Source organism: Scyliorhinus canicula, chromosome 2 (genome assembly GCF_902713615.1).
Source record: "Scyliorhinus canicula chromosome 2, sScyCan1.1, whole genome shotgun sequence".
Classification (NCBI taxonomy): domain Eukaryota; kingdom Metazoa; phylum Chordata; class Chondrichthyes; order Carcharhiniformes; family Scyliorhinidae; genus Scyliorhinus; species Scyliorhinus canicula.
In genome coordinates, this window is record NC_052147.1 from 82479577 (window position 1) to 82499785 (window position 20209).

At 46.0% G+C, this 20209-nt stretch overlaps 1 protein-coding gene across 1 annotated transcript in view; it reads right to left on the reverse strand.

Moving 5' to 3' along the window:
• coch (coagulation factor C homolog, cochlin (Limulus polyphemus)) overlaps positions 1–20209 on the reverse strand; it is a 147760-nt gene that overhangs the window by 90292 nt on the left and 37259 nt on the right. Inside the window, 3 exon segments of the mRNA XM_038781460.1 lie at positions 1352–1411; positions 8748–8810; positions 17038–17171. Of these exon segments, the coding sequence (XP_038637388.1) occupies positions 1352–1411; positions 8748–8810; positions 17038–17171 (257 nt within the window).

Genomic DNA, 20209 nt, shown 5'->3' on the forward strand with positions numbered 1-20209 from the left:
TATCTACCTATTTTGTTCAATTACATAGAACAGTACAGCACAGAACAGGCCCTTCGGCCCTCGATGTTGTGCCGAGCAATGATCACCCTACTCAAATCCACGTATCCACCCTATACCCGTAACCCAACAAACCCCCCCCATTAACCTTACTTTTTTTAGGACATTACGGGCAATTTAGCATGGCCAATCCACCTAACCCGCACATCTTTGGACTGTGGGAGGAAACCGGAGCACCCGGAGGAAACCCACGCACACAGGGGGAGGACGTGCAGACTCCACACAGACAGTGACCCAGCCGGGAATCGAACCTGGGACCCTGGAGCTGTGAAGCATTTATGCTAACCACCATGCTACACTGCTGCCCCTATTATCTTTACGTAGTACAGAAGAGAGTCAACTCATCCTTGTTGTGTGCCAGCCTGATCCAGTTCAAGGTGGTCCATAGGGCCCACATGACGGCAGCCCAGATGAGCAGGTTCTTTGAGGAGGTGGAGGACAGATGTGGGCGGTGTGGGGGTAGCCCGGCGAACCATGTGCATAGGTTCTGGGTATGTCCGAAGTTGAGGGGATTCTGGCAGGGGGTTGCGGACGTTATGTCAGAATCCTGGAAGGTAGGGTAACTCCAAGTCTAGAACTGGCAATATTTGGGGTATCGGAAGATCCGGGGGCCAGGGCAGAGGAAGGCCGATATCCTGGTCTTCTCCTCCCTGGTGGCCCGGAGACGGATTTTTCTGGGATGGAGGGACTCGGAGCCTCCAAAGTCAGGCGTATGGGTTAGTGACATGGCAGGGTTTCTCAGTCTGGGAAAAATCAATTTGGTCTTGAGAGGATCAACTCAGGGGTTTGCCCGGAGATGGCAGCCGTTCATCGATTTCTTCAAGGAAAATTGAACGTCAGCAGTATTTGGGCGGGGGGAAGGAAAACAGGAGGCATGGCAATGTTAGATGCGGTCAGGGAACTTAGTGAACGGGTAATTAAGGAATAGGGCGGGGGTCGTAGTTTTCTGTTTTTTGTTCTTTTGAGGTGTTTTGCGTGTGTCGGCCGGCACGGTTGTTTAAGAAATGTTAATGTGAAAATTATAAATGCTTCAATAAAATATTTTCGGAAAAAAATGTTGGAGTTGTTCTGCTGTTTCTTTACAGTAGAAACAAAGGATGAAAAGGGTGCCCGTAGGTTACTTAAGCAGCTAGTCAGACTTTATTAGAGGTGCTGCTTGCAGCCCTAGGTAGCATGGAGGGAAAATCTCCCAAATGCCTCGGATAATGTCACCGCATAATCATGTGACACACGACACCCAGATGCTTTGTCTTATAATACAACTTAAAGCAGCAATTAGTGCAGAGTCACTTACCTTTGTTTACCATTGAATTCTTTTTCCCAATTTTTGCAGCTTTTTTCTTTGTAGGCCTTGCTGAAATATTTCAATTGTGTAAAATATTAGTTAAAGTACAGTTTTTATGCATTATGCTTTGATACGCAATGTAATATACATGATCAACTGATGTGTATCCAAGTCTGGAATCTTAGACAACAACTTCTTCACAAAGTCAGTGTCATCCCAACTGAATAATAAACATTCACCAAAGTCATGGATGTGCCTCCCAATTTGCCACTCGCCATCACGTACCTACTCCTTGGATCTCCCGCTTGGTTGCTTTGTCTATTTGTCTATTACATTATCTTTTTAAATTGAGAGAGAGAGAATTGCATTTTTAAATGTGGGCAGATTGTTTCAGAAAACAATCCACTTTTAATCATTTGCCTGTTACAGTATTTGATATATTGTTAAAACTAATAAAGTTGAGCCATTTGTGTATTGTCTTCCTGTGAATTTGCTAAATCTTTGCCCTGCTTTTCTTTTGGAACCCAAAAAGCATTGTATTGCAATAACAATGGGCAACTTATCTCCCACTGTTTGCTCCAAGAGTCCGGTGAACTGGGGACACAAGTGGCCGGGGGTGCGTGGGCAGGGCGTGTTGAGGGGTGGGGGAGCAATGGGGGAATGGAGGATCCTGGGATGGAAGATTCAGCTGCTATCAGTCTCCCAACCTCTCTCCAATTCCTTACAGATATTACATGCGATGGATGATATCTTGGACCCAGTGGAAGCTGCCCTCGTGGTGCTGGTGGTAGGCCAGGCGCCGGAGAAGGCAGGGGCAGGGGGTGTTGATAACCCTCAGAGATCTCAGGGGTGCAGGTGGCCGCCGTCGCCACTCTGTAGGATGGCTCCTGGTTGACACCCAGCACCCCATCCGGTTGGTGCCCAAAGGGCCCTTTGGTGCATCTCGGTACGGAGAGTCAGCTGGATCGAGCCCCGGCTACCTCGGCGCCAGCCCCCGTGGCTCCCCAATGCAGCAAGTGTCGATGGCTTTGGTGATGCTCCTCAGTGACCTGGACACATCCCCCAACAACCAGGACATGCATTGATTGAGCCACATCTTAGACATCTCCACTGATGCTGCTAACGTCATGCACAAGTCTCTCCACTGCGGTTGCCACCCTAGCAGTGTTCGCCTCGGTGCCACACATTACTGATGCCATCTCCTACATCTGTAGCTTCTGGGACTCCTCCAATCAGATCTGGACCTGCTGGAGGGTTGTTGACATCTCCCTCTAAATCTAGTGTCTGTATCGGCTTTGGTGAACCTGTTCCAGAGGCTCAGCATCCGACTGGGACACAGCTGGGTCCTGGTACACAATGTAACTACAGACGCACCGGCATCGGGTGAAGCATACAGGGGTGTAGTGTTAATGAGGTCAGTCCATAACAGGGTCGTTTAGGAGTCTGGTAACAGCGGGGAAGAAGCTGTTTTTGAGTCTGTTTGTGCATTTGCTCAGACTTTTGTATCTCCTGCCCAATGGAAGAAGTTGGAAAAGTGAGTAAGCCGGGTGGGAGGGATCTTTGACCATTCACCATGCAGCGGGAGGTGTAAATGGAGTAAATGGATGGGAGGCAGGTTCATGTGATGGACTGGGCTGTGTTTTCTGACTCTCTTCTTGCGGTCCTGGGCCGAGCAGTTGCCATACCAGGCTGTGATAGTATGCTTTCTATGGTGCATCTGTAAAAGCTGGTAAGAGTTAATGTGGACAAGCTGAATTTCCTTAGTTTCCTGAGGAAGTATAGGCGCTGTTGTGCTTTCTTGGTGGTAGCGTTGACATGGGTGGACCAGGACAGATTTTTGGAGATGTGTACCCCTAGGAATTTGAAACTGCTAACCATCTCCACCTCGGCCCCATTGATGCTGTCAGGGGTGTGTACAGTACATTGCTTTCTGAAGTCAATGACCAGCTCTTTAGTTTTGCTGGAATTGAGGGATAGATTGTTGTCGCTGCACCACTCCACTAGGTTCTCTATCTCCCTCCTGTATTCTGACACGGGGGGGGGGGGGGGGGGGGGGGGGGGGGGGCTCCACAGTGGCCTGGCCCGCGTTCGGGGCCTACCATTCGGCGGCCGGGCTAATTCCATGGGGGCCGATGTTCCTCCGCGCCGGGCCTCTAGGGTTCCGTCATATTGCCCAGGGGCCGGCACGGAGACGGGAACCCACGAGCATGTGCAAACTCACGCCGGCCGTAGTGGGCATCCACGGACTCACGCCGGCTGCAGCAGCGGAGACCAGTCGGCGCTGACCTAGCCACCTAGGTAGGGGTGAATACCTGACAATCGAGGACTGTCGACGCCGGAGTGGTTTGCGCCGCTTTTCATGCCGGCGTCAGAACTTGGCCACGGGATCGAAGAATCGTGACCATAGTATTTATGCAAGAAACTCACCTCAAGGTCAAAGGTCAAATGAGGTTGAGGAAGGGATGGGTGGGACAAGTTAGGCACGGTGACTCAGTTGTTAGCCCTGCTGCCTCACAGCTCCAGGGTCCCGGGTTCAATTCTGGCCACAGGTGACTGTCCGTGTGGAGTTTGCATTTTCTCCCTGTGTCTGCGTGGGTTTCCTCCCACAGTCCAAAGATGTGCAGGTTAGATGGATTGGCCGTGATAAATTCCCCCTTAGTATCTAGAAGGTTAGATACTGGGATTAGGGTGGAGACGTGGGCTTAAGTAGGGTGCTCTTTCCAAGTGCCAGTACAGACCCGATGGGCCGAATGGCCTCATTCTGCACTGTAAATTTTAATATTCTATGAATTGTTCCACTCGAAGTTGGACTCGAAAATGAGAGGGGCGGCAGTCCTCATTAGCAAAAGGTGAGCTTCTCGGCAAGCAACCGAGAGGGAGATCCAAGGGGTAGGTACGTGATGGTGAGTGGAAAATTGGGAGGTACACCCATGGCTATGGTGAATGTTTATTATTCAATTGGGATGACACTGACTTTGTGGAGAAGCTGTTGTCTAAGATCCCAGACTTGGATACACATCAGTTGATCATAGGCGGAGATTTCAATACGGAGCCTGATCCTATGCTGGACCAAGTTATGTTCCAAGTGCTGGGTGGCGAAATAAATATCGGAGTTCATGGAGAAGATGGGGTGGTGTGGTGTGTGCCTGTGCGTGGAGAAAGGGGTAACTCAGTGACCGCTGCGGAGGCTAGATGTCGGCTTGCTGACAGATGGGGGGGCTTGTGCAAAGATTGAGGCAGCTGTGGTCTCCTATATTGAGATCAACAAAAATGAGGAGACCTTCCGTTCCACACTTTAGGAGGCTTTGAAGGCTGTAGTCAGATGTGAGCTGATCTCGATTAAGGCTCATAAAGTCAAAAGATGGAAAGGCTGAGATTGGTGGAAGTCATCGGAGCAGTTGATAGAGGTACTTGGAGTCTCCTGATGGATATCTATTAAAGGAGAGGAAGAAGCTCCAGACGGAGTTCGATCTGATATTGACGAGGAAAGCGATGGGACAACTATGCCGGGTCAGGGGCATATTTTACGAACATGGAGAAAGGTAAGTAGGCTGCGTGCACACTGGCTGAGGCAACAGGGGGCAGCGAGGGAAATTAGGTGGGTAAAGGACTGTGGGGACAGGGTAGTCACTGACCCAAGGAAGGTGAACGGAGCATTTAAGGTCTTCTATCAGGGGCTCTCCAGATCAGAATCTCCGGGAAAAGGCCCATGTATGAAATAGTTTTAATATGACTTAAACTTCCCGGTTGTGGAGGAAAGCAAGGTGCAAGGGTTGGGAGCCCCATTTGGACTGGAGGAGTGATGGGAGGCATTCGGCTCATGCAAACTGGAAAGGCTCCGGGGCTGGATGGATGACCAGTGAAATTTTATAAAAGGTTTGCCACGATTCTGGGACCACTCCTGGTTGAATGTACAATGACTCGGTGAGTAAGAAGGAGCTTCCACCCTCATTAACACAGGCCTCGATTTCACTTATTCTAAAGAGAGCTAAAGATTAGGAGGACCATGGGTCCCGTCGACCAATTATGCTTCTAAACGTGGATGCAAAGTTGTTGGCCAGGGCCTGAGCCTGGAAGATCAGATACCAGGGATGATAGTGCAGGACCAGACATGGTTTGTAAAGGGACGGCAATTATCGTCAAATATCAGGGGATTGTTAAATGTCGTTTAACAATTGGGCCAGAAACGCAGATAATAACATATATGGACGCTGAAAAGGCTTTTGATTGAGTCGAGTGGGTGTACCTTTTCAAATATTAGGATGGTTTGGTCTTGGGCCAGGGTTTGTTAACTGATTAGGTTATTACATAGACCCCCACAGCTCATGTGCGTACATACTCCATCAGTTCGGGTTATTTTGCTTGCAACGAGGAACAAGGAATGTCCATAGTCACCGATGATTTTCGCATTGGCAATTGTGCTTAGAACATCGATGGAGTGGAGAGGAATTGAGAGGAGGAGTGGGGAACCAGGTCTCCCTGTATGCAGACGACCTGCTGTTAAATGTCACAGACCCGGTTTCCAGTGTAGATCGGATTTTGGAGGTAATGACAAAATTTGGCTCGTTCTCGGGATATAAGGTTAATATGGGAAAGAGCGAGGTATTCCTGGTCAATGCACAGATACACGGGAGGGATTTGGAGATGCTACCATTTTCGCTGGTTGGAATGAGCTTTTGGTATCTAGGAATCCGTGATGGCACATAACTGGGCACAGCTCCATAAATTAAACATAAATTGGGGCTGCACGGTGGTGCAGTGGTTAGCATTGCTGCCTCACGTGCTGAGGTCCCAGGTTCAAACCCGGCTCTGGGTCACTGTTCGTGTGGAGTTTGCACATTCTCCCCGTGTTTGCGTGGGTTTTACCCCCACAACCCAAAAAGATGTGCAGGCTGGGTGGATTGGCCACACTAAATTGCCCCTTAATTGGAAAAAATGAATTGGGTACTCTAAATTTAAAAAAATTAAACCTGACTTCAAGAGATGGGATGTTCTCCTATTTTTGCTGGCGGGGAGGATCCAGACTGTGAAGATGATGGTCCTTCCGTAGTGTCTGGTCATCTTCCAAAACCAACCGATCTTCTTGCTTAAATCCTTTTTCATGAGGGTGAACAGGATGATGTTGAACTTTACATGAGCGGGGAAGGTTATTACATAGACTCAGAGGGTCTTTTTGGAGCAGGACAGAGGGTCAAGCGGTTTAGCTTTATCGAATTTACTAAATTACTGTTGGGCAGCGAATGGGGAGAAGATTCGGAAGTGAGCTACAGAGAAGGGTTCAATGCGGAGACAAAAACAGGAGGCTTCATGTAGGAGGACAGGTTTGAGAGCACTACTGTTGATGTCCTTTCTGTTCTCGCCAGGAGGTTCTCCATAAGTCCAGTGATGTTGCCTCTTTGAGGATCTGGAACCAGTTCAGGCAACCTGTTAACTTAGAGGTTCATGTCATTGTGAACTCTGACCTGTAATCATCATAGATTTACCCCAGCAGTGTTGGACTCAACATACAAGGGGTGGAGGCGAAAGGGAATAGAGTGGTTTAGAGATCATTTTGTGGAAGGGAGATTTGCAAAATTAGAGGAACTTTGAGAAATTTCAACATGGGTTCCAGTATCTACTGATCATAGATTAAAAAAAAAAGAGTTGGCCACATTTCCTTGGTTGTCACCCCCTCACTGTTTGAAAGGATTGTGTCAGAGGACGAGATTGGAGAGAGCGAGGTTTCTGACATTTATGGACAGCTGATGGAAAGGGAGAAAGCCTTGTTGGAACACATTAGCGGGAAATGGGAGGAAGACATAGGTGAAACCTTTGAAGGAGGGATTTGGAGTGAGACACTGAGGAAAATAAATTCAACTTCCTGGTGCACGAGGTTAAGTTTGCTTCAATGTAAGGTGGTGGAGAATGTACATGACAAAGTCACGTAGAGTCGCTTTTTTCCAGAGGTGGATAAATGTGGGTGATCATCCAGTGGGCCAGCAGACCACACCCAAAAGCTTTTGTCCTGCCTTGGGTGAGTTTTGGGAATCCTTTGCTAGGACTATATCAGAGTTTGTAGGGCTGAATGTAGCACCAAGCCTGTGGTGGGCGATTTTTGAAGTTTCAGAGGATCTGGGATTGCAGACGGGGAGAGAGGCAGACAGGTTAGCCTTTGCCTCCTGATAGCCTGGAGGAGGATCTTGTTTGGTTGGCGAGCCCAGAGCCGCCTAATACAGCGAGATGGGTGAGTGATATGGCAGAATTCCTCCATTTGGAAAAGATAGAGGGCTGGATTCTCCATTTGGGAGACTGAGTCGTGAAAACGTTGATGTTTTACGGCAGGAAATCTGGCGCAAAACGGCCACCGATTCCTTGCTCCGGGGGGGGGGGGGGGGGGGAATAGCAGCTCTAGCTGCCGATCTGGCCCAGGGCATTGCCGGGTCCGTGGCTGCGCATGCATATGGCGACGGCCTGCAGCAGCCGCTCCGTGCTTCATGGCTGACACAGCCCACGGACCCGGACCGCAAAAATAGTCCCCCCCCTTCGGTCGGCTCACGCGCCCCTGACTGCCCCCCCTACAGTGCCCTCAGCCCCCTAATAAAGCCCCCCCCCCGCCTGCAGATTGGCCTTCCCCCGATTGTGGCAGCTCTGGACTGAGTCCACAGCCGCCACGCTGAGTTCCTGACCGGTGAGACCACGAGAGTCCAATTCCGTCAGGAACTGGGCCGGTCCAGGATGGAGCATCGCGGACCTGAGGCCTTGGATATGGCATGCGAGTACGCCCTTTTTCAGGGGACAGAGCATCGCGAAAGCGGCGCCGCCCCCAATTTTGTCGTTATCGGGGATTCTCATCCCCATCACTGTATGCGATTTCGGAGTCAGGGATCAGAGAATCCAGCCCAAAGTTTGCCATGAGGGGATCAGAGGAGGGTTTCCATTCACATTCATCTCCCTCTTTAAGGATTGGTAAGTGTCAGCAGAGGGGTGGGTGATGACCAGTGGGTGGCTGGGTGGGGGGAGGTGGTTTCGGGAGTGGGATTTTTTGGGGATTTTTCTTTTTTTTTACTCGATTCTTTAAAGTTTAGTTCTGACATGTTGAGAAATACTTGAACAAAGTTTTTTATATTTGTTCTGCATATAATCTGAAAATGCCTTGAATAAAATATATTTAAAAAAAACAGTGAATAAGGTGATTGGAAAAAAAGTGATCAAATTTTAAAAGCCGAGATTTTAGAGGACTTGCTACTAATTTTAGACATTTTTAGCCACTCAAAATAGGAATAAAAGCCCTCTTATGAATGGAATATTGAATGAAATCAATTTATATGCGGTCAAGTAGAACTGACGTCGTTACATTTCGTGCATGAATTCCATTCCAATAAGGTAACATACAGTATGCTGGGATTTCCAGCTAAACAATACGCACCAACGGTTGGAACTATTGTTGCTTTTGGCTGTCCAGATACTTCAAGTGCTTGCCTTTCAACTTCTGCAGAAGAAATTAAGGTTATGATTTCAAACTAATTAGAATCAGAGTCATTTACAACACAGAAGAAGGCCATTCAACCCACTGAGTCCATGCTAGCTTTCCTCGGAGAAATCCAAAGGTGGATGCACAAACGCGCCAAGGTAACTCAGTTCCTGCACAACCGAGGAACACTGTTCCCATAGGCCATTTGCTCCTCGTAACCCTGCAGGCTAATTTCCCTCAAGTGCCCAGCAGTTTCCATTTGAAATCGTCAACTCTTCCCCAGAATCTGTGGTGACCGGAACTGGAGGCACCAGTCCAGTTGGGGCATATCCAGAGTTTATGAAGGCTCAGCAAACATTCACTCTTTAAAGTTTCTATTTATGAAATCCAGCATCTCATATTCTTTGCTAACCACTCTCTCAATATGTCCTGTCACCTTCAAAGACGGATGCACATATACCCGAGGTATGTCAGTTCCTACACAATTGTGAGGCACATTTTTGTATGGATGTAGAATATTTGTTTTCATAGAATTTACAGTGCAGAAGGAGGCCATTCGGCCCATCGAGTCTTCACCGGCTCTTGGAAAGAGCACCCTACCCAAGCCCATACCTCCACCCTGTCCCCATAACCCAGTAACCCCACCTAACACTAAGGGCAATTTGGACCCCGAGGGCAATTTAGCCTGGCCAATTCACCTAACCTGCACATCTTTGAACTGTGGGAGGAAACCGGAGCACCCGGAAGAAACCCACGCACACACGGGGAGAACGTGCAGACTCCACACAGACAGTGACCCAAGCCGGGATTCGAACCTGGGACCCTGGAGCTGTGAAGCATTTGTGCTATCCACAATGCTACCGTGCTGCCCAATATGTTTGTCTTGTGCATTAATCTATCCTTTGTGTCTGAATGCAAGTGGGATCAATGGGCTGTGTGGCGCCCTCCTGCTAACCACATATGAATAAGCTGTGCCAGCCATTTACTGGCAGCAGGATTCGTTGATCCCATTGGCAAAACAATCTGCTCATGGGTTTCCCAGTGGCATGGGGTATTTTCAAGGGAAATCCCACATTAATGCCGCCGCCAATAGGGGACCATAGCATCAAAAACGGATCAGCCCTTTTTTACCTGACCTTGGATTCTCTGCCACATCGGGAACTCTGTACAGTGGTGGGTGACAGAGAATCCAGCCCGTAGTTAGCAATCACGTGCTCAAATTTTAAATTTTAAGTTGGTACAACTTCAACCACGTAAACAAGACGACCTAAATCTGAATTAACTTTGCAATACTTGAATCAAACTTACAGATGGATAATGAGCAGTCCGGGCAGGATTGTCCGTATGGGAGATGTACTCCCGCTGGTACTGAATTGCCTCTTTGCTCACGCTGTGAGCAGCGCCCAGAGACGATTCACTGTCCCCTGCCACGCAAATTTATGTATGGTGAGGGCCGCAAGGGATTCCGTCGTGAATCCTGCTATTTGAGCAGGCAGCCTGACAGCGAGATCCAGCCGCCGGCACCCAGAACGCAATTCTGGCACAACCCCAGCACAGGAATTGCTGCTCCCCCCCCCCCCCCCACAGAGCACACACACACACACACACACACACGAGTGAATCGAACCCCCATCCCCCCCACCAGAGATTTCCCCATATCAGAGACCCCCCCCATAATAGAGACCATCCTATAACAGAGACCCCCCCCATCAGTCAGCCCTGCTGGAAGCTAAAGACCAGTCCACACAGAAACAGTAAAAAAAATGACTGCTTTAAAACTTAAAGTAGCTGCCTCAGGCAGAGAAAATAGTAGCTGTAACTTCATCAAAAGCAAAAACCACATCACCAGGGATTAAATCCCCTCAGACGCTTTGATCTGCAAGGTTTCTATTCACTTCAAAGTGAAAATACGTTTACCAGACTAATTGATCTCCTCCAGGCAGTCAGAATTGTTTAATTTATTTCCCTTTACACTTGTATGGACCTGTCATGTGAGAGTACCTTTAAGAAATGGGTGTTTATAAATGGGCGTGTGTTGTGGACAATGGCTCTTTCAGAGGTTTAGACGTTTTTGGGGGTGGAGAAGGTCACACGCAGTACCTTACGGACAGAGACTAAAAACAGACTGTTAGATTTGGCAAAAACATTGCAGTTAACATTATCTGACAAAATGCAAAAAGATGAGGTAATTATGGTGGTGGCTAAGCATTTAAAGTTGCCCGAGATACAGTTTGACTCATTGGAAATGGCAAAAATTCAATTACAAATTAAACAAATGGAACATGAGAAAGAATTAAAGCAGCTTGAATACGAAAGAGATAGAGAGGAAAAAGAAAGAGAAAGGGAAATACAGATCAGGGAAAAAGATAAAGAAAGAGAGTTTGAACTTCAGAAAATGGCCATGAAACATGACAGTCAGTTAAAATTGGCAGGCATAAAGGGAAACGTACAGTTGGATGACAGTGATGAGGATTGTGAGAAAGAGGTCATAGTCAAAAGCTTGGTGGGGATCTATTTAAATATGTCCAAGCATTGCCAAGGTTTGACGAGAAGGAGGTAGAAGCCTTTTTCATTTATTTTGAGAAGGTAGCTAAACAAATAAAATGGTCACAGGATATGTGGGTTTTACTGATTCAAACAAAGCTGGTAGATAGGGCTAGGTGACGTGTTTGCATCACTACCGGAGGAGGTATCTGGGATATATGAGGAGGTGAAAAAATCCATCTTAGATGCATATGAACTAGTGCCTGAAGCTTACAAAGGTTCATAAATTTAAGGAAAGAATTTGGTCAAACACACATGGAGTTTGAAAGGATCAAACAGAGCAATTTTGATAGATGAAATGAAAATCACTTATTGTCATGAGTAGGCTTCAATGAAGTTACTGTGAAAAGCCCCTAGTCACCACATTCCGGCGCCTGTCCGGGGAGACTGGTACGGGATAAGGGCTTTGAAAATAGACCAAACCTATGAAGCTCTCAGAGAAATTGGAGTAGTTTAAAAATTCAATTCCTGATGTAGTGAGAACTCATGTGGAAGAACAGAGGGTTAAAACTGCGAGATTAGCAGCAGAAATAGCAGATGATTATGAATTAGTTCATAAATCAACGTTTGGTTTCCAACATCAATTTCTGCCTGAGGGATAGAAACTGGGCACATGAGAAATACTCAAGTGGTAGAGGCAAAGGTGATCTCATGGGAGGTAATAAGGAGACTGTACCTCAGATTAAAAAAGAAATCCAGGAGGGTGGAAAAGAAATGAAAAGTTTCAAATGGTTTCACTATAATCAGGGGCTGGTTTAGCATACTCGGCTAAATCGCTGGCTTTTAAAGCAGACCAAGGCAGGCAGGCAGCACGGTTCAATTCCTGTACCAGCCTCCCCGAACAGGCGCCGGAATGTAGCGACTAGGGGCTTTTCACAGTAACTTAATTGAAGTCTACTTGTGACAATAAGCAATTTTCATTTTCATTTCATTCAATAAACTAGGCCATGTAAAGTCACAGTGTTGGTGGTTGAAGAAAAGCACCGGGAAGGCTGATGTGGTAAAACAGGATAAGGCAGTGGGGTTTGTTAAAGTGGCAAAGGAAAGACCAAGTGAAGCGAAGGAGGTGCAAAAGATTGTACAGCCTGGTCGAGAGGTGATTTATAAGAAGGTGCCAGATCTCTTTAAAGAATTTACTTGTGTGGGTAAAGTTTACTCATGTGTATCAGGAGGAGCAGGTAAAGGAGTCACAATTTTAAGAGATACGGGAGCTAGTCAAGATTTGATGGTAAGAGATGAGGAGTTATGTAGTTTGGGAAGAATGTTGCCAGAAAATGTGGTAATATGTGGAATTCAGGGTGAGAGGAGTAGTGTTCCATTATATAAGGTAAGGTTGGACAGTCCAGTGAAGACTGATGAAGTGGTAGTAGGAGTATTGGGAAACTATCTTGTTCAGAAATACAGTTTATCTTGGATAATGATACAGCTGGATCACATGTGGGAGTGATGCCTACTGTGGTTGATAAGCCAGTGGACGAATATCCTGGGATTTTTCTGGATTGTGTAGTAACAAGGTCGTAAAGTCACATGTTAAGAGAAGAGGAGAAATCAAAGAGTTAAGATAAAGTTGAAGTGCAATTATCAGAAACGATTTTTGATCAGAGGGTTGAAAAAGAACAAGAACAGGTGGAGGATGAGGCGGATATTTTTAGTTCACGAAAATTGGCGGAGTTACAACAGAAAGATGTAGAAATCAACCGGATGTATCAGAAAGCAAACACAGAAGTGGAATCTGCGTGTATACCAGAGTGTTATTTCTTGATGAGAAAATGGAGACCTTTACATATGCAGGCCGTTGAAAAGTGGGCAGAAGTTCATCAAGTAGTATTGCCAGTAGGGTATAGAAAGGAGGTGTTGCGAGTTGCACGAGGTACCAGTGGGAGGTTATTTGGGAATAAGGAAAACTCAGCTAAAATCCAAAAACATTTTTAATGGCCTGGACGACATAAAGATGTAGTTAAATTTTGTCAATCATGTCACACATGTCAAGTGATAGGGAAACCTCAAGCAGTGATAAAACCCTTAATACCCATTCCAACATTTGAGGAACCTTTTCCAAGGGTCCTAATTGATTGCATAGGACTGCTTCCTAAAACAAAAAGTGGGAATCAATAGCTTTTTACTATAATGGATGTGTCTACTAGGTTTCCAGAGGCCATTCTAGTACGTAATATTACAGTTAAAAAGATTGTGGAGGAAATACTTAAATTCTTTACTAGATATGGGCTACCCACAGAAATACAATCGGATCAAGGATCAGATTTTACCTCTAGGTTATGCAAAGAAGTGATGGTTAGCTTAGGAATAAAACAATTTAAATCAACTGCGTACCATCCAGAATCGCTGGGAGTGTTAGAAACATAGCATCAGACATTAAAGACAATGTCGAGGGCTTATTGTCAAGATTATCCAGAGGATTGGGATAAAGGAATTCCATTCGTACTGTTTGCAATTGGGGATGCACCTAATCAGTCTTTTCAGCTTTTGGTCAGGAGATAAGAGGACCACTTAAATTGATTAAGGAAAATTGGTGAGTGAGAAATCGGAAATTACATCATTGGATTACGTGTTAAGTTGTAGGGAATGATTAAATAGAGCAGGTGAATTGGCTTGACAACATTTAAAAGTTGCACAAAGTGTGATGAAATGGGTCACGGACAAGACATCCAAAGTTCATAGTTTTGCCAGTGGAGATAAAGTTTTAGTATTGTTACCAGTGGTAGGTGAACCTTTAAAAGCTAGGTTCTGTGGACCTTATCAGATTGAAAGGAAATTAAGTGAGGTGAATTATGTGGTAAAAACACCAGATAGAAAGACTCACCGAGTGTGTCATGTCAATATGCTGAAAAGGTACTTTGAAAGGGAAGGAGAGAAAAAGGAGGAGGTTTCAATGATTCTAATTCAAAGGGACAAACCAAATCCAGATGACTGTGAATTTGACATACGTCAAATTAAATTGGAAAACGAGGATGTTCTTAAAAATTCGGATATATTGTTGAGTTATCATCCAGAGCAAAAACAAACTGACCTGAAAGAGTTGTTGATATCACATGGGTAAGTTTGTGGAGCTAATTTGGGAAGTACTAAAATGGCTATACATGATGTAGATGTGGGAAATGCTGCTTCAATCAAACAACATCCATACAGACTTTACCCTTTAAAATTGGCGCAGGTTAACAAAGAGATTGAGAGGACGCTTAAAAATGGCATAATTGAAGTGGGTTGCAGCCAATGGAGCTCACCCATAGTGATGGTGCCTAAACCAGACGGTACCCAACGGTTGTGTATGGACTATAGAAAGGTTAATGCAGTTACAAAAACGGACTCATATCCTATCCCACATTTGGAGGATTGCATTGAGAAAGTGGGACAATCAGTTTTTATTTCCAAACTGGATTTACTTAAAGATTACTGGCAGGTACCTTTATCCGAAAGGGCGAAGGAGATTTCAGCTTTTGTGACTCCAGATGGTATATACCAATTCAAAGTTATGCCATTTTGCATGAAAAACCAGCCACATTTCAACGGTTAACTAACAAAGTCTTTTCAGGATTACCTAATTGTGCGGTATACATCGGCGATCTGGTAATTTTCAACCAGACATGGAAAGAATATTAAAATATCTGATGGAGTTATTCGATCAACTTCAGGAGGCGGGTCTGGTGATAAACCTGGCCAAAAGGGAATTTGGAAAAGCCCAAGTCACTTTTCTTGGCCATACAATCGGACAGGGTCGAATGGTCACACGGGATGTGAAACCAACAGTTATTGAGGAGTTTTCAATACCCTCAAGACGAAGGGAAATAATGTGATTTTTTGGCATGAGTGGATTTGATCGAACATTTGTGAAAAGGTTTTGTACCGTGGTTGCTCCACTGATGGACTTGCTGAAGAAACGTTGAAAATTTCAGTGGACAGCGGAGTTTCAACAGGCATTTGACGGCGTGAAAGCTGTGATAACCAATGTTCATGTATTGGAGAATTACAAGGGACTCTGATCAGATTGAACTAAATTATGTGACTTTAAAGAGAAATGCTGAGGCGTAGAGAAATGGACGGATCGTGCAAGGACCTCCTTGTTCAAAGAGACTGTCAATCGAGAAGGATTTCAGTTGGAGGAAGAACAAAAAAAAAAGGGACTATATTATTATATCTGTTTGCGTGTGTTTTTTTCTAAACGAAAAAGTGTATTTACTGTGTGCATTTCTTAAAGGATAGTGAAAAGGTGGAAAATGAAACCATCTTGAAGTTGATGGTTTATTATTTTTTCTTGGGGGAGATGTTGTGTGAGAGTATCTTTAAGAATTGGGTGTTTATTACTGTAGTGATGTCAGAGAGTGGGTGGAGCTAGGCTGTCTGTCAGCTTTTTACTTTCGTTTTAGGCTGTTTGCTGCAGGGTGTGTTTTAGTTTTGTTTTCAGAGCTGGATAGCTGCAGTCACAACCAGAAGGGGTATTAGTGTCTCTCTCTCTGTAATCTAAAAACTGTAAATCGATCCTTTGGTGATTTAAAACTAACAACTGCTCTCAGTAATGACTTTTAACCTGATGTGCTTCTGTTAAAATTTATTTTTTTAAGTCTTATGGATGTTAAAAGGACAGCTTAAGGATTACTTAGTGTTGCATTTTTTGGGGGTTATATTTGTATTAATGGTTGCTAAGATGTTCACTGCATGTTTTAAAAAGGTTAACTTGAGTTCATAGAATAAACATTGTTTTGCTTTAAAAAATACTTTTCCATTTCTGCTGTACCACACCTGTAGAGTGGGCCGTATGCTCCCCATACCACAATCTATTAAAAGTTGTGGGTCAGGTGAACTCCATGATACACTTTGGGGTTCTCTAAACCTTGGCCCATAACAGACCTCAAGTACCCTGCTGTGAAACTAACCGCAATGTTTATAAACATCTAGCTATGATTGACAGCTCATGATCACATCAAAAGCAGTTATGTGCTTTCTGCTGAGAAAAAGAGAAAGTGAAAGCACTTAACTCCTAGGTGTTTATAGACATTGAGGTTTGAGTCCCACACCAGTGATCTGATGGGTGTCTGTGATGCGGTTTCTGGTGGGGGGGCCTCTGATGGATTTGGGGGTCATCTTAAATTCTTACCCCCCTTGGCCCACCACTAGGTCCACCACATCAGGGCAACGCTGGTAAATATTTATACCAATTCACGCCCACATGAATCATGGCCCAGAGGGCCAGGGAATCGAGGATGCAAGGAGAATCTGGTGCCCTATTAATAAGGTGCAACTGGATCATTTTAACCTAATTACATCCTCCCACTGGCACGGGGCACGAACCTCGAGAGGGGTACCGGAACATTGGAAACGGTTTCCGTATTCTCCTGATGCTGGATTCTCCGCCACATCGGGAACTCCGCCACCAGCGGCAGCTGGCAGGGAATCCTACGCAGATGTCTTTCCCTAGCGATAGCACAGTGCTCAACTCTTGAAAGTGTACTTCTGGAATTTAAATTTTGCCAGACTGCATAAAGCCTGGTAAAAACACCTTGCTGAGGACACAACTCTTTTTTTTCTCCACATTTAATGATTGCTGATACTTCCCAATCAAAATGTGCAATTTCATGAGAAGGTGATTAATTGAGAAAGTATCCAATCACTCTTCTTTTTTTCTAATTTCAACCCCACTTGCTCATTTATTAGTTGAAATTCTTGAGGAAAATAAAGTGACGCTCACTGGATACTGAAAAGGAGCTCATCCATCGAGGAAGTGATAAGGATCTTATCCCATTTGCAGAAGAAGCCTGATAATTTTCCTGTCCTGGTAGTTTCTGAAGACGAACTACTCCTCCCAAAGTGTTAATCACACCACTGGAATAAACAACAAGAAAAGACAACGCATCAGTGGAGAAAGATCTTTCATGCTTCAATTGGGGAAATATTAGTTTCCCTGTCATGTTTCCCTCCTTTACAATAGTGACTGGCTGTGAAACCTCCCAGACATCTATTTGCCGTCTAAATACACATTTTAAAAAATTTAATCACAATGCTATGAAACTGAAGTGTGTTGCATTCCCAAAGGTACAGGAGGAGATTCTCCGGACCTGCTAGCCCCAGGCGGAAATAGTGACGGCCCACTGAATCGGGCATGAGGGCAAAAATGGGATACCTGCCGGGTATCAAACCCGTTGTAAGTCTCCGGGCCCGACTTATCGACCCCAATGAGGTTCTTGCCAAAATTGGACGGGAACATGCAAACAGCTAATTAAACTTCATTTCAACATTATTGGGCAGGAATCCCAATTCACCGGCCTCCTGGGATGGTCTCTCCACCCTCCCACCCCCACCCCAAACAAGCCGGGAGTCATGCTGGCATGACGTGGTGCAAGTAATGATAAGTGGAGACCTGGTGCCTTGCACTCCGAAGGGGGGGGGGGGCGCAAAGGGATGAGTACCCTTCCTACATGTTCCTCGAGGATGCTGAGGGGGGGGGGGGGGGGTCCTTCTGGGGAGGTGGGGGGTTGTACTGGGCTGGAGGGGCTCAGGTCGGGGGTCTTTCCCGGGATGGGGTCATTTGGCAGGTTTCCACTTTAAACCCTTTAAACTAGTCAGTGTTTTAAAGTTTAATTTTAAAGTCTCCTCTCTGATGTGTTTGAACCTTTGATTTCTCTCCCAGCAAGTTCAAAGATCTGTCAGAAGAAGGTGAAAGTGTTCCCTTTGTAATCTTAAATCCTTTAAATCCTCTCCCAGCATGTTAACTTTAATGATCTGTCAGATGAAGGTGAAAGTGTTCCCTCTGTAGCCTTAAAGCCTTTAGGGCTGGTTTCACCGTCAGCGGGATTCTTCATTTCGCCGTCAGTGCACTCATGCCCGTGGATTTCCCCGACAGTGTGGGAGTGCCCACAATGGGAAACCCCATTGGCCGGCTGCCACCATGGAGAATTCCGCTGCTGGCGGAGGCACGCCGCTCCAGAAAATGGGTACAGCGGGATGGAAAATCTCGCCCTTAAACTCTCATCTAAAATGTCAAACTGTTAGATGAAGTACTTTTATCACAGTCAATTTCATTCTTCTTTAACTTTTTCAAGCCTTTGTGCTTAGAAGCCTAAACGTTTTGAACTGCATTGTTTACATTCAATTTTCTGATCCATTGTATTTTACAAGCCTCTTGATCAACAGGTACAGGAAGTTTCAAAGGAAGTTATACCATTGTTTATTTTTACAGCTGTATAGGAGTTCAATAGGAGTATTATAGGGCAGCATGATATAACAGGGGTTAGCACAGTTGCTTCACAGCTCCAGGGTCCCAGGTTCGATTCCCGGCTTGGGTCACTGTCTGTGCGGAGTCTGCACCTTTTCCCCTGTGTCTGCGTGGGTTTCCTCTGGGTGCTCTGGTTTCCTCCCACAGTCCAAAGATGTGCAGGTTAGGTGGATTGGCTCTGATAAATTATCCTTAGTGTTCAAAAACGATTAGCTGTGGTTAATGGGTTGTGGGCTTGAGTAGGGTGCTCTTTCCAAGGGCAGGTGCAGACTCGATGGGCCGTATGGCCTCCTTCTGCACTGTAAATTCTATGATTCTATAATTCAAAAACTCTAAATTGCTTCCTCATTTGAGCAGGTGTTTTTTCTAACTGCAATTTTATTTAATGAGGCTGTCTCTTTGTTCTGAAGAGCTTCCAAAAAAAGAGCAGGTACACCTACCATTTTTAAAGGTCTGATCAATCTATAAGGTGCAGGACCGGTCAGAAAATTTAGGCCCTGCCCCTTTCAAGACCAAAGTAACACCTGGCCCTGTTAAAAAAGTCTCTAAGTGCCAAAGAATGGCATGTGACCAGCGTTCCTACGACAACAGGAAACACTCCTGTTTTCCCGCTGGTGGGAGCACTTAGACGCAATAATAATAATCGCTTATTGTCACAAGTAGGTTTCAATGAACCGTTGATACGTGGCGGGCAGGTTAGATGCGCAGAACTCAACATGAGCATCAATTTGGCAGACTAAGCCCGACGGGTCGCAGGGCGTAGTGACAGAACGGGAGAGTGCATCGGCGACGATGAGCTCCTTACCCGGGGTGTAGACCAGTTCGAAGTCATACCGCCTGAGTTTAAGGAGGATGCGTTGCAGGCACGGTGTCAAGGTCCTTTTAAATAATGTTGACCAATGGCCTGTGGTCTGGTTCGACCGTAAATTTAGGGAGTCCATAAACATAGTCATGGAATTTGACAATTCCCGTGAGAAGGCCCAGGCACTCTTTTTTTCCAGATTCGTCGTGAAACAGCCAATGATCCTCTGCTCCAACGTGTCATGCGCCATCTGACAGACGGATGGCTCAAGGGCCAATGCCCGCAATTCTACAACATCAAAGATGACCTGACAGTGGTAGGTGGAATTCTGCTAAAGTTGGACAGGATTGTCATTCCTCACAGTATGCGGGAACCCGTCCTTGAGCAGCTCCATGAGGGTCACCTGGGGGTGGAGAAGTGCCGCCGGAGGGCCCGTGAGGCAGTGTACTGGCCTGGCATCAACCAGAACATCACCAACGCTGTTCTCAACTGCCCGACATGCCAGCGATTCCAGCCAGCTCAGCCAAAAGAGACCTTGCACCCACATGAGCTGGTGTCGTCCCCATGGACCAAGGTTGGCATTGATCTTTTCCATGCACTAGGCCGGGACTACGTCCTCATAGTGGACTACTTCTCTAACTACCCGGAGGTAGTTAGGCTACACGACCTCACATCGACAGCGGTCATCCGTGCGTGCAAGGAAACCTTCGCTCGCCATGGCATCCCGCTCACGGTCATGTCCGACAATGGCCCGTGTTTTGCTAGTCAGGAGTGGTCCAATTTTGCCCGGCAATATAATTTCACGCACGTCACCTCCAGTCCCCACTACCCCCAGTCCAATGGCAA